This window comes from Poromitra crassiceps, assembly GCF_964638095.1.
Source record: "Poromitra crassiceps genome assembly, chromosome: 19".
Taxonomy (NCBI): Eukaryota; Metazoa; Chordata; class Actinopteri; order Beryciformes; family Melamphaidae; genus Poromitra; species Poromitra crassiceps.
Genome location: NC_139646.1, coordinates 10,478,350 through 10,492,678, shown reverse-complemented (window position 1 = coordinate 10,492,678; position 14,329 = coordinate 10,478,350). Strand labels below are relative to the sequence as shown.

At 43.9% G+C, this 14,329-nt stretch overlaps 1 protein-coding gene across 1 annotated transcript in view; it reads left to right on the top strand.

Annotated features, from left to right (window-relative positions):
- dclk2a (doublecortin-like kinase 2a) overlaps positions 1 to 14,329 on the top strand; it is a gene marked incomplete at both ends in the record, with an annotated part of 91,748 nt that overhangs the window by 56,891 nt on the left and 20,528 nt on the right. Inside the window, 3 exons of the mRNA XM_083655770.1 lie at positions 6,886 to 7,015; positions 12,631 to 12,726; positions 13,597 to 13,647. Coding sequence (XP_083511896.1) covers positions 6,886 to 7,015; positions 12,631 to 12,726; positions 13,597 to 13,647 — 277 coding nt within the window. The remainder of the gene's footprint in view (positions 1 to 6,885; positions 7,016 to 12,630; positions 12,727 to 13,596; positions 13,648 to 14,329) is intronic.

The window sequence follows — 14,329 nt, the reverse complement described above, 5'->3', positions numbered from 1 at the left end:
ATTCACTTCACTGATTGGCCGAGACAAGCCCTATCATGACGGCTCTTCCTAGACAGAGCGTCATTGGCTGTTTAACCTGGCAGTAGTTGACAGGGAGAAGTAATGCGGTATGGCATTCATACATTCCTTAAGTCCTCCTCTGTCCCAGTCTACTGCGTACAGTAGATGATGCACTTGTTGGCATTCAGTAAAAACACCCATTATGTTGAAACATTTCAACTGGAATAGTGTTAAATGGCACCCTATTTAAGTAGTGTTTTTAAGTTTCTTTGATTTTTTTTTTTTTTTTTAATATTCACTGAGTATTGTTCAAGGAATGATTTCAGTGCCCAGCTTTAGCCTTAAAGTCACAATGAAACCACAGGTTCAAAGCATCTTGCTTCCTTAAGGTCCTTACACATCGGGAGCGTTTCTTTCATCCGATTATTTTGCACAACAATAATATCTTTCGTTACCTACTGTATATCAGTCAATGCAACCGTGCATACCAGTGGCAAAGTTTTGCTGAGTGTTATTGCGCTGTTTGTTTTTTCGGATGAAGGTCGATTTTTCAGAAATTGGCTTCTGACGTGTACACATCTGTTGCTGTGATTGACTGGTGTGTCAAAATTCACATCGCAATTTCATGCTGTATATTCACATCACTCTTTATCAGCCTTTAATGTGATGTATTTCCTGTTGGAACAGGATATTAGGGCGGGACATAACGTCGGGAGGGATCATTCAAAAGTGGAAACGAATGAGATATCAGGAAGAGAAAGGCAGTTTAAAGCACTTTATATAGATATACAGTAGCCTTATCAACAGCGTAGACTATTGACTTTTTTACTTTGTTAGCTAATTTTCCATACCATGATATTACACCTGTTAAAAATAAATAAATGCCTTTTTAAATCCCATTACATTACTCACTGGAAAACAGTCCATATTTACAGGCGAATTTCGGTTTATTTGTCAAGTCAAGTCACGCGAGACTTTCCTGCCGCGTGACTTGACGAGAGTTGGTGACACAGACCCCGAATGAGGATATGAGATCCCTGGTAAACACTACTGGAAATAGCCCGGGGGTGATTAGCATTCTGATGTTTCTTTAGGGATCATATAATGACGATATGGGTAGAAAACGTGAAGAAAACGGTCTATTTACATGGAGTAACAGCACGCTGCCACCATGTGGCCCCGATGCAGTGCCGTTCAAGGACTGGCTTGGACACTATTTACCTCACGACAACGCCTACGAGGCTCAAAATCGCAACGGAGAACACTGGGTGAGTCGTCAGATAATAATTAATGTGAGGAGAGGGCTCCAGGTTCAAATAAACCGAAATTCTCCTTTAAGGTTGACCCCCTGGCCCTGGTGTACCAATAGGCGTAAAGAAGAAAACAATTCAACCGATAAAACATCACAGATTTATGTGCAATCCCGCCCCTCTTCCAAGTTCCTCTTATATTAATATCATTTATTCTGAACTGATCTAATTTCCTCGCCACCCCACACATCCATCAGATGATATTTCATGCTTGCTACAATTGAATATTGAATGAGCCATCCGAATATAGCAAGTATTTGTGCAGAGGATTTTTACGTCATCTTCTATGAGTGTAGTCAGTCATTCGCTGTCGCGTAAATTCTAAATGGTGGCAGTTTTAAAAAGGTCATGAAGGTGCATAAAATTTGGGTCATTGAACAGATTTCCTTAACCGCTTTATATCTCAATTGTCTCCTCTGTAAAACCCTGCCAATGCTACACAGTCTCCATTTCCCCACTATCCCCCTGGGCATCACAGGCCCGCTGAAAAGGTACTTTGTCATCGGCTACAGCAGAGCCAGCCTTGCAGCAAGAGAGGTGTGTGTGTGTGTGTGTGTGTGTGTGTGTGTGTGCGTGCCGCGCTCGCGTGCGTGTGTGTGTCTGTTTGTGTGTGTGTGTGTGTGTGTGCTGGCGTTTATGACGTGTGTAATGGAGAGTACAATCAAGGGCCTTTCGAACAATGCTAAGTAATCTCCCAGCCCCTGGTCCTTTTACTTCACAATGATTCTGCGTTCCCCAAGGGAACATGGGGACAAGCCTGTCCTGGGGCAATACCGTGCTGCTAACCTGGCTAAGACCCATTTGAACACGGATTCAAATTAGAATTCAAATTCATATAAAGTGATTTATTTCAAAGTATCCGCCACGGCTGGTTAGTTGTGGCCGTGACGATGCGTGTGGCTTGTGCTTGTCGGGCCAGGTGTGGCCTGGCTTTTGGACAGCAGACCCCCACGCCCCGGCCAGCCATCACCAAGGTCCTCCGTCTGCTGCTGACGTCATCGTGGCAGGCAGGGGACAGTGCTCACCTCAGCAGTCCAGCGCTCGTGTCACACATTGTCCTCAAACACCTAGCCACCCAGCTCACTACACACACACACACACACACACACACACACACACACGCACATACACGCACGCACATGCACACGCACATGCACACGCACACGCACACACACACACACACACACACACACACACACACACACACACACACACACACACACACACACACACACACACACTCCATTGAGGTCATTGATGAATGCTTATACACCAGACTTGGTACTGTATGGATTAAGTGCAGAAGTCACTGAAAACTATGTCCCTGGTTAAGATACAGTAGGAAACTGTAGTTAGCATCTGTAAACTGCACATATACAGTCAATACAACAATATACAGTGCAAGTTGAACCAGTCCATTGTGTGTATTACATATTAGGCTATATATCTCAAAGGATCAGTAAGTTATTCTAAAGTTTAAAAGTCCTCAGTGCTGATTGGCTGAATCACTTTTGAAGCCTTTGTGAAATAGCCAATGAATGCACACCTGCGACTCAATAATATCAGTTATGTACCAATCGAAAACCACCATAAGTGAAGAAAGACATAAGCAAATTTCCATTTACAGTATATAGGGGATAACAATGGAGGAATGGTATGAAGAAGACGTTTAGGGCTAATTATTGATACATTTGAATCATCAGATTATAATTTACTTTTCATTGATTAAACATACAAATTGGATTGTGTTTTTATTACACTGGTGTAATTTCTATGCCTCATTTTATGCCTCAGTAAACCATGAGAGGACGTGCTGTCGTCATTTCAGAACAGCTAAGCCCCTAACAGCCCCTATTGCTTAATTTTTCATATCCACATTGTACTGCCCTCTTTCACCATTATAGCTTCTACTACTGTATAGCAACAATCCACTTTTCCACACGTACATCGGCCTATCTTTGGGGGCCGTTGCCATGGTGATTTCTAACAACTGTGCCCAGACTGTACTGTATGAGTACTGTATGGGTGATCAGCTGCCAAGCTCCCATAGTGAGAGGCGGTCTAAAGAATGGCATCCACTCCAGCTATGTGACACAAGACCTGATCTGATACATTGCCATGGCCTGGCATGCAAACACACCGCATACACACAGCATATACACACTGCATACACCCTAGTGCATACACACTGCATACACACAGCATACACACAGCATACACACAGCATACACACTGTATAAACGCAGCATAAACACAGCATACACACTGCCAGTGCATACACACAGCATACACACTGTATACACACAGCAAACACTGCATACACACAGCATACACACTACATTCACACTGCATACACACAGCATACACACAGCATGCACACTGCATAAACACAGCATACACACTGCATACACACTGCATACACACAGCATACACACTGCATAAACGCAGCATACACACAGCATACACACTGCATACACACTGCATTCACACTGCATACACACAGCATACACACAGCATACACACTGCATACACACAGCATAAACGCAGCATACACACTGCATACACACTGCATACACACAGCAAACACATGCATATGCTTCGCTCACATTGATTCCTCCCCTTGGGTGCATGTTGAGCCTGAAGTGCTGTTTTTGTTTATTCATGAGAATGCTATGGATACTATATATACCAGTAGTCTAATTTGTTTATTCATGAGAATGCTATGGATACTATATGTACCAGTAGTCTAATTTGTTTATTCATGAGAATGCTATGGATACTATATGTACTAGTAGTCTTAATTTGTTTTTAATTTTTTATTGATGCTGTCTGCTGTATAGAGCATGCAACAGAATTAGGGATGTCAACGGTTAACCGTTAATCGATTAACCGTCGCTAACGTCGTTGTTCGGTTATTGCTGTCGGTCTATCAGTTAATATAAAAAAAAAAAAAAAAAAAAAAAAAAAAAAATTTTTTTTTTTTTTGGTCTATTTACTCAATGAGCTCATGCCCAAACAAGGCGTGTCTATTTAGATGCTGAAATGTTAATGCTTTTTGTGTTAGAAATTCTAACACAAAAAGAATTTGTGTTGAAATGTTGATGCTTTTTGTTAATGCTTGTTAATGCTTTTTGTGTTAGAAATTCTAACACAAAAAGCATTAACATTTCAGCATCTAAATAGACACGCCTTGTTTGGGCATGAGTTCATTGAGTAAATAGACACACAAAAAAAAAAAAAAAAAAAAAAAACATTTTTTTTTTTTTTTTTTTTTTAATATTAAAAAATTATGAATTAACCGATAGGTTAATCGATTATTAGCGTCGGTTAATCGAAAGTGAAATTAACCGAAAATTGACATCCCTAAACAGAATCATCAGAAATCTATTATTCATGACTGGATTGTGGTAAATGCCTGCTTGCCAAGTTCAGTGCGAACCTTGGGGACAGACAGTAAGAGGGTGTCATCTGAGCGCAGGCAATCATTTCTAGTTTTGTGGAGATATACCCACAAAGGTAAGATGGAAGCAGACCCAGGATGGACTTGTAAATAGTCTGCGCAGGGCCAATGAGGGCCACTGAACTCTGGCGTACAGGGTGCAGTGGTGTGTGAGAGCTTTGCAGCCTGTAACAAACCTCAGAGCGCTGTGGTACACACTATCCAGGCGATGCAAGCATTGGGCAGAGGCGTGCATGGACAGTAGATCACCATAATCAAGCAGGGGAATTTAGCTTCTATCAATTTTTTCCTTGCAAAATAGGAAAAACAGGACTTGTTTCTAAAATAAAAACCTAGCTTAAGCTCCAGTTTCTTAACTAGGTTTTTGATGTGAATTTTACAAGTTAGATGTTCATCAATTAAAATACCTAGATATTTGTACTGAGACACTAGTTCAATCCGACTGCCCTGCAAAGTTCAGATTTTTGGAAAATAATCGAATGTCTTCCTAGCATTTGAAAACAGCAGCAATTTAGTTTTGGAGGCGTCTGACACAAGTTTCAGATATGCGGTACTACCTGCCGCCATTTGGGATTTGGTTCTCGAGTCTCGGTTCCCAACCCTAGGTGTTACTAATACATGTGAACCATACTCCACTCAGGTTGTTGTAACGTTAGCCTGGCCTATTCGGTCTTGTCTTCCACATCCATTTCCTTTCCTGCCATCCTCCACCTCTTCTCTCCACTGAAGAGATGTATGGCTCTTAGAGACGGTCAGGGGTCTGAAGCAGCCTTTTAGTCCTTCTGGATGTCCTTCTGGACGGACACACACACACACACACACACACACACACACACACACACACACACACACTCCTCCCACTGTGTCAGCCCACAATCTCCTCTGGAGGATCCATCTGCCCACCAGTCTTCAGCCATCCTGTACATCCTCTCACTCGCTCAAGTTGTGTGTGTGTGTGTGTGTGTGTGTGTGTGTGTGTGCGTGTGTGTGTGCGTGCGTGTGTGTGCACTTGTGTGTGGGAGGAATGATGAAGGGATCTTTATCCTTTTGTCTTCCTGCTTGTCCACCTACCTAACAGCGGGATAGTGTGTGTGTGTGTGTGTGTGTGTGTGTGTGTGTGTGCGTGTGTGTGTGTGCGTGTGCGTGCGTGTGTGTGTGCGTGCACGCCTGTGTGTGTGTGTGCGTGCACACATGGATAGTTTAACAGTAGCTTCCTCTCCTCTCCAGTAGTGGGTGTAAGAAACTGAGTTGGAGCTGGAGAAAGAGAGAGAAGTGCACAGTGTGAGACAGAAGAGAAGAAGACAAATTGCCCTGCGACAGAAAGGCTTAGCGCAGTCCTTTCCTCACATGACTCCACGTCCACTCTGCAGTGTTCTGGGTGTCCAAGTGTTGTGACCTCTCTGTGTGTTGTGCCGTCGGTCACACTTCCTCTCTACACCCTCACACTCGGCCCATATAACTCCGCACACATGCTGCGTTCAAGACAACTCAGAACGAGCTCCGACTTGTTATAAATGAATTGAACGGTTGTCCACTTGGAAATTACAGGTCGGATATTGGGGCATCATTTCAGAGCTCCGAATTTCCGACGTGTAAGTTTGAACAAGTCGGAGCTCATTTCCCATGCCTTACCCCCCCCCCCCCCAGTTCATGTGTTGTCTTGAACACAGCAAAAGATTGACTTTAATTAGCCTGTTTGAATGAGCTGTCTGCACAGAGCAAAGCAATTATTTCACAGCCTAAAATACCAGAGAGACATCTGAAACACCATGCAAAATGATGTAAAATTATGTAATATCCCAAGGACTGACATGTTTGACATGAGCAAAACTGTGCTGTAGAGTGTCGAGACTCCCATCATCTATAACCCGTGAAAATATTCTCTGTCAGTAGACCTGAACAAATAATGACTTGAGGCCTGTGTGTGTATGGGGGGGGGGGGGGGGGGGGGGGGTGTTAACTTGTATAGAAATCACATAGCCTATTAATATATCGAAACAGTTTCAAACGAGGAGTATTTCAAACGTTGGTTTACAGTGACGCCACACCAAAGATTTACACCCTCAGAATAACCTCTAGTTTAATTTCTAACCCCCTCCCCTCCCCTCCATGCAGATCAGCTGTCTGCAGGACTTCTTCGGGGAGGATGACGTGTTCATAGCGTGCGGCCCAGAGAAGTACCGCTACGCCCAGGACGACTTTCTGTTGGATCACAGTGGTAAGGCTTCCACAGCCTTTATGACTGGTAGGCCTGACTTAAGACTAACTAAACATCCGTCTGCCTCCGTGTGTGTGTGTGTGTGTGTGTGTAACCCTTGGTGGTGTCCTTCCCTACCATTCTTCTCCCAGTGCCACTCGCAACACCCTTTTCCTTTGCGAAGTTTGACGGCAGGATGAGGTTTGTGTGTCAAATATAAATAAAGAGCCCATTATTTTTTACCATGTGTATTTTTCATGTCATCTAAACTAGTAGAGTGGTCATTTTTAATAGTGGAAAGTGAACACTTGCCAGTAGCCTATATTTGGTAGTTAGGAGTCCAACATCTACAGAAAAGCATTGACACACACACTATACATTTCCGCACAAACGTTCCTGCCGTCAAGTGAGGGGTTGGTGCTTGTGTAAATGAAATTCCATCGCAGCGTGTTTGTGTCATTGTGTTTACGTTATGTCTATGTGTATGCTGTATCTATGGTGTGTGTGTGTGTGTGTGTGTGTGTGTGTGTGTGTGTGTGTGTGTGTGTGTGTGTGTGTGTGTGTGTGTGTGTGTGTGTGTGTGTGGGGGGTGTATGTTATGCACATCTTATGTTGAGTAGTATCCTACTTATTGTCCTGACAAACCCACCAAGATGTCTTCAGAGGTGTGTTGAGGCACAATCTGACCTCCTTAAACCAGCAGATCCCAGCGTTGCAGCTCTGCGGTATTTCTAGCCAAGGTTAGACAACCTCACGGGAAAGAACAGGAGATCATTTTAGTCCAAACTATTCCCAGTGTTTGACGTCCTGTTTGTTACTTTTTCATTTCTGTCAGGTGAGGTAGTGATGGAGGTGCATATTTTAACACACACACACACACACACACACACACACACACACACACACACACACTGTGTTAACTCATGCTAATGACGAGTGTGGCTTGGTGGTAATCAGTGGCAGTTTGGAGCTTTCGTCCCACTTCTACTGCGATGCTCCACTTTTAAGAATTAGGTCTTTGACAGAAAAAAGAAGCACACTGTGCTCGCTTTTCTGGAGGAGCAGAAGCATGCAGAATGGCTGCAGTACACACTCTGCTGTCCAAACCATGTAAGGAGGAGCAGAAGCATGCAGAATGGCTGCAGTACACACTGCTGTCCAAACCCTGTAAGGAGGAGCAGAAGCATGCAGAATGGCTGCAGTACACACTCTGCTGTCCAAACCCTGTAAGGAGGAGCAGAAGCATGCAGAATGGCTGCAGTACACACTGCTGTCCAAACCCTATAAGGAGGAGCAGAAGCATGCAGAATGGCTGCAGTACACACTGCTGTCCAAACCCTGTAAGGAGGAGCAGAAGCATGCAGAATGGCTGCAGTACACACTCTGCTGTCCAAACCCTGTAAGGAGGAGCCGAAGCATGCAGAATGGCTGCAGTACACACTCTGCTGTCCAAACCCTGTAAGGAGGAGCAGAAGCATGCAGAATGGCTGCAGTACACACTCTGCTGTCCAAACCCTGTAAGGAGGAGCAGAAGCATGCAGAATGGCTGCAGTACACACTCTGCTGTCCAAACCCTGTAAGGAGGAGCAGAAGCATGCAGAATGGCTGCAGTACACACTCTGCTGTCCAAACCCTGTAAGGAGGAGCAGAAGCATGCAGAATGGCTGCAGTACACACTCTGCTGTCCAAACCCTGTAAGGAGGAGCAGAAGCATGCAGAATGGCTGCAGTACACACTCTGCTGTCCAAACCCTGTAAGGAGGAGCAGAAGCATGCAGAATGGCTGCAGTACACACTCTGCTGTCCAAACCCTGTAAGGAGGAGCAGAAGCATGCAGAATGGCTGCAGTACACACTCTGCTGTCCAAACCCTCTAAGGAGGAGCAGAAGCATGCAGAATGGCTGCAGTACACACTGCTGTCCAAACCCTGTAAGGAGGAGCAGAAGCATGCAGAATGGCTGCAGTACACACTCTGCTGTCCAAACCCTGTAAGGAGGAGCAGAAGCATGCAGAATGGCTGCAGTACACACTCTGCTGTCCAAACCCTGTAAGGAGGAGCAGAAGCATGCAGAATGGCTGCAGTACACACTCTGCTGTCCAAACCCTGTAAGGAGGAGCAGAAGCATGCAGAATGGCTGCAGTACACACTCTGCTGTCCAAACCCTGTAAGGAGGAGCAGAAGCATGCAGAATGGCTGGAGTACACACTCTGCTGTCCAAACCCTGTAAGGAGGAGCAGAAGCATGCAGAATGGCTGCAGTACACACTCTGCTGTCCAAACCCTGTAAGGAGGAGCAGAAGCATGCAGAATGGCTGCAGTACACACTCTGCTGTCCAAACCCTGTAAGGAGGAGCAGAAGCATGCAGAATGGCTGCAGTACACACTCTGCTGTCCAAACCCTGTAAAGAGGAGCAGAAGCATGCAGAATGGCTGCAGTACACACTCTGCTGTCCAAACCCTGTAAGGAGGAGCAGAAGCATGCAGAATGGCTGCAGTACACACTCTGCTGTCCAAACCCTGTAAGGAGGAGCAGAAGCATGCAGAATGGCTGCAGTACACACTCTGCTGTCCAAACCCTGTAAGGAGGAGAAGCGTCATACTTGGAGTGGATGTGTAATAGAATAAGCAATCAATCAATAATTTTGCTCTCACAGATGGAATATAGAATGAAAAAATGCAAGAAAGTAAGTAAACTATGTTGTATAGTGTATCATAAGTTGCATAGAAAAACTGAATTAAGGGTAAAAAAGTTATTCCCTGTGTCATTTTTTCATGAATATGCAGAGACGGACAATTGGCTTTTAGTTTTTGTGCTGCTATAAATGTTTTATTAAGATTTGTGTATCTAATGTCTTGAACATGTTAGCGACTTGGTATGCAATTTTCTTAGTCCAGGCAGTTAGTGTAATTCAATTGTGCAAACACAACACTAATCAAAACCAAGCAAACTTAGTTTGAAACTCCCCCCAAATATGTCCCTTCTGAGCTAAAGAGCTTTAACTTTAGATTCAGTTGAGAGGATGACCTAGAAAACAAGGCTAGGTCGGAACCTAGCATATGGCCAGCGCGATGAAGCGTTCATGCGCATCGGCACGCAAATTGGACTGGACAAAGCCAGATATGCGCTGGCAAAAAAACCCCATTTTGTTTACACTGTTTTCATATGTCCACAAAGACATCAGAAATGTGTGTGTGCGTGTGTGTGCGTGGATAGTTTAACAGTAGCTTCCTCTCCTCTCCAGTAGTGGGTGTAAGAAACTGAGTTGGAGCTGGAGAAAGAGAGAGAAGTGCACAGTGTGAGACAGAGCAGAACTTGCCCTGCGACAGAAAGGCTTAGCGCAGTCCTTTCCTCACATGACTCCACATCCACTCTGCAGTGTTCTGGGTGTCCAAGTGTTGTGACCTCTCTGCGTGTTGTGCCGTCGGTCACACTTCCTCTCTACACCCTCACACTCAGCCCATATAACTCAGCACACATGCTGCGTTCAAGACAACTCAGAACGAGCTCCGACTTGGTATAAATGAATTGGAACGGTTGTCCAATGTCCACTCGGAATTACAGGTCGGAAATTCGGGTATAATTTCAGAGCTCCGAATTTACGACCTGTAATTCTGAGTTTGAATACATCGGAACTCGCCGCCTCTCCACCACACCCCCAGTTTCGTGTTGTCTTTCTTGAACACAGCAAAAGATTGACTTTAATTAGCCTGTTTCAATGAGCCAACCGCACAGAGCAAAGCAATTATTTCACAGCCTAAAATGTCAGAGAGACATCTGAAACATCATGCAACATTATGTAATATATCCCAAGGACTGACATGTTTGACATGAGGAAAACGGTGCTGTAAAGTGTCGTGTGTGTGTGTGTGTGTGTGTGTGTGCGTGTGCGTGCGTGCTTCTGTGGGAGTCTTTAATGTCTGTATCATCACAGTCCCACCACCACCCCTTCATTAACAACAAAGCTGTCAGGACCCCTGACAGTTTGATCACAAGCTTCTATATAACATCTGCTCTTACTGAACGCAACTCTGTGCAACACCACAGAAACATCTGTGGCACCAGGCGCGCAGCAAACGCCATCATTACCAAAGCTCGTAAATTTTTCATGGGTTTATGGTGTGTGCTGATAACTTGCATAGTGTGTTCCTTTGGAAAACACAAAATGCTGAAATTAATTGAATGCTGCGTTAAAGATAAGACACAGCTCTAGGCCTGCATAAAACTATTAGTTATGGTTATAGCATAATATACTGTATTGCATTTAGTACTGTAGATCTGCAGATCACCAGAGAAGATAATTGGCACATATTACAGTTGAAGTCGAAAGTTTTCATACACTTTGTTTGGACTCATTAAAACTCATGCTTAAACCACCCCACAGATTTCAAGTTAACACACTATAGTTTGGCATGTCGGTTAGGAAATCTACTTTGTCCATGACACAAGTCATTTTTCCAACAATTGTTTACAGACAGATTATTTCACATATAATTCAATATATCACATACTGTACTGTAGCGTACATTAACCCATTGATTCCTGATGCAGCATTTGTGTGTGTATCCCTTTAAGACCACGAACCGCGTGACACGGGTCGCGGTCTTAAAGGGATACACACACAAATGAGGGATATACACGCAAATGCGGCATCAGGTATCAATGGGTTAAGATGACTGTGTAAACCGCTTGGAAAATTCAAGAAAATGATATCTGATCATTGAGCTTCTGATTGACATCATTTGAGTCAATTGGAGGTGGACCTGTGGGAGGGTTAGGTTAGGGATTCAGGTTTGGATCCATGAAGGACCAGTTAGAAGATAAAAAAAGAGATAAATAATTACATCTGAAATCCATCATAGAACTAAGTGTTGTCATGCAAAGAGTTAAACTATACTTTGGTGTGTGGGTTCTACTACTTCACATGTAGTGAAGTAATCCACCTATTAATCACTGCTGGCTGATAGAGGCTGATACAGTGTGTGTGGTGTTGACCCTCAGTGTGTTGTATATTGTGTGTGTGGTGTTGACCCTCAGTGTGTTGTATATTGTGTGTGTGGTGTTGACCCTCAGTGTGTTGTATACAGTGTGTGGTGTTGACCCTCAGTGTGTTGTATACAGTGTGTGTGGTGTTGAGCCTCAGTGTGTTGTATACAGTGTGTGTGGTGTTGAGCCTCAGTGTGTGGTATACAGTGTGTGTGGTGTTGAGCCTCAGTGTGTTGTATACAGTGTGTGTGAGGTTGACCCTCAGTGTGTTGTATACAGTGTGTGTGGTGTTGACCCTCAGTGTGTTGTATACAGTGTGTGTGTGGTGTTGACCCTCAGTGTGTTGTATACAGTGTGTGTGTGTGAGTACATTGTACGTGTCTTTACTACTTTTAAGTACATTGTACAGATCCCTTGAGGTGTGTTTTTATTTTACTTTTATCCTGTGTTTACTTGATCCATTTTCTGCTGGAAAACTGCTGCCATGCTCCATGTTTGTTTTAATTTGTTCATGTTTTGTTTTTTCATGTATTCGCTATGCTTTTTATATCTGCTTGCACACAAATTGCCCTTCTGGGACAAATAATAAACTTGAATCTTGAATCTTGTGGTGTTGACCCTCAGTGTGTTGTATACAGTGTGTGTGGCGTTGACCCTCAGTGTGATGTATGTCTACCCAGAATGCCGAGTGCTGAAGACATCGCACAGCCGCTCTGCTACTCCTAACCGCACCAAGAGCCCTGGAACTTCACGCCGCAGCAAGTCACCTGGTGCAGGTATGATGCATAGCTGTAGCAGGTATGATGCATAGCTGTAGCTAAGTAGAACATGCAATTTTGCCATGTTTCTCACAGACACTGTATTAGAAGGAAGAACACACAAGCGCACGTGCGCACACATGCACGCACGCATGCACACGCACACACACACACACACACACACACACACACACACACACACACACACACACACACACACACACACACACACACACACACACACACACTAGACACAATAACTAGAAGGCAGAACCAAGAAAGTGTCTGCAATAGCCCTGTAAAACTAAAATGACCTTTTTATTTATAGAGAAATGAACTTGTCACTTTGCAGGTCACCAATAAGTAGGTGACCTGAAAACGGTTACACATTGTTGCTGAATGAATGATATGTAGAATGAGTGCAAAGTTATGAACAAACACGTGAATCATCACACACCCACTTTCCATTCACATCATGCCAGACATTGTAACATTGTTGCTAAATTCTGGGCTGACAGGCTGACAGCTCAGTAAATCTGACCTCGCCCTAAACACGCCCCCCCCCCCCCCCCCCCCACCCCCCACTGCCTAACTGGCATGTGTACTGAGTGGCTGTGAGCAGTTTGCGTGGTGTATTCAGCGATGATGACATTATGCTTGCTGAGTAGTTATCTACAAGCCGTCATGTCAGATATAAAGAACAGGGATTTGACTGGGAGTTTGGCAGCAGGGGGGCTGTTTTGGGGAGTGGTAATGCCTCCAGTCTTGCGAATAGATTTTGAAATTCAAGCCGTTTCGAAACACGCGGGAATGTAATTATAGTAGGCTAATCATTTCTCCCAGTGCACTCTGCTCTACTCTCATTAGTCTCCTTCTCCTATTTTCCAGCAAGACGACCCATCCACTACTCCACCAGTCAGTCTCCAATCAAATCCCCAGGTGAGTCTCTCTTAACCCCGCCCACCCTGGATCAACAGTTTAACTCATCAAACGCCCAAAATGGCATCTCTGCCTCTCTTGTGACTACAGTAAAGGCTGACTATTCCTGAAGCACATGATCAGTCTTTGGCTAATGGCAGTCTTCAAAAGTACAGGTACAATAGGAATACAATTTTTTAAAACTTGGACAGACTAGGATCTATCTAAAGAGAACATGGTTTTTTACCAAACTCTGAGTGCACCCTGAGGACATTTAAAATAATCTGATTAGAAGATATAGTGCTATAAATGGTTGCTATGGTAGGATATAAGGCTAGGGATATACAGTAAGTAGGTCGTTTTCTTAACAGTGTCTCGACAATAAATACTGTAGCAACATGTGCGTTTTTCTCCTCTGGTATAGAGAGGACCATCCTAAGGATTCATATCAAATGTAATGGTGAGTGAGTGTGTCATGAGCGTGTGAGCCTGCACTTGTTACAAAGTGACAAAGCGTAATGCAGCGTGATATGCAGAACCTCTTTTTTATTTCGATTTTATTTGATTTAAGTTGGAATGAAGTCGCATGCCATCTAAAACAGTTAAAAAAAATGAGCTTTGCACAATTTTCTTTCTGGCTTCAAATGGAAAACATTGTTTTAAACAGGGCCAGTTTAAGTCTAAGCTTTTTCAACAGATTATC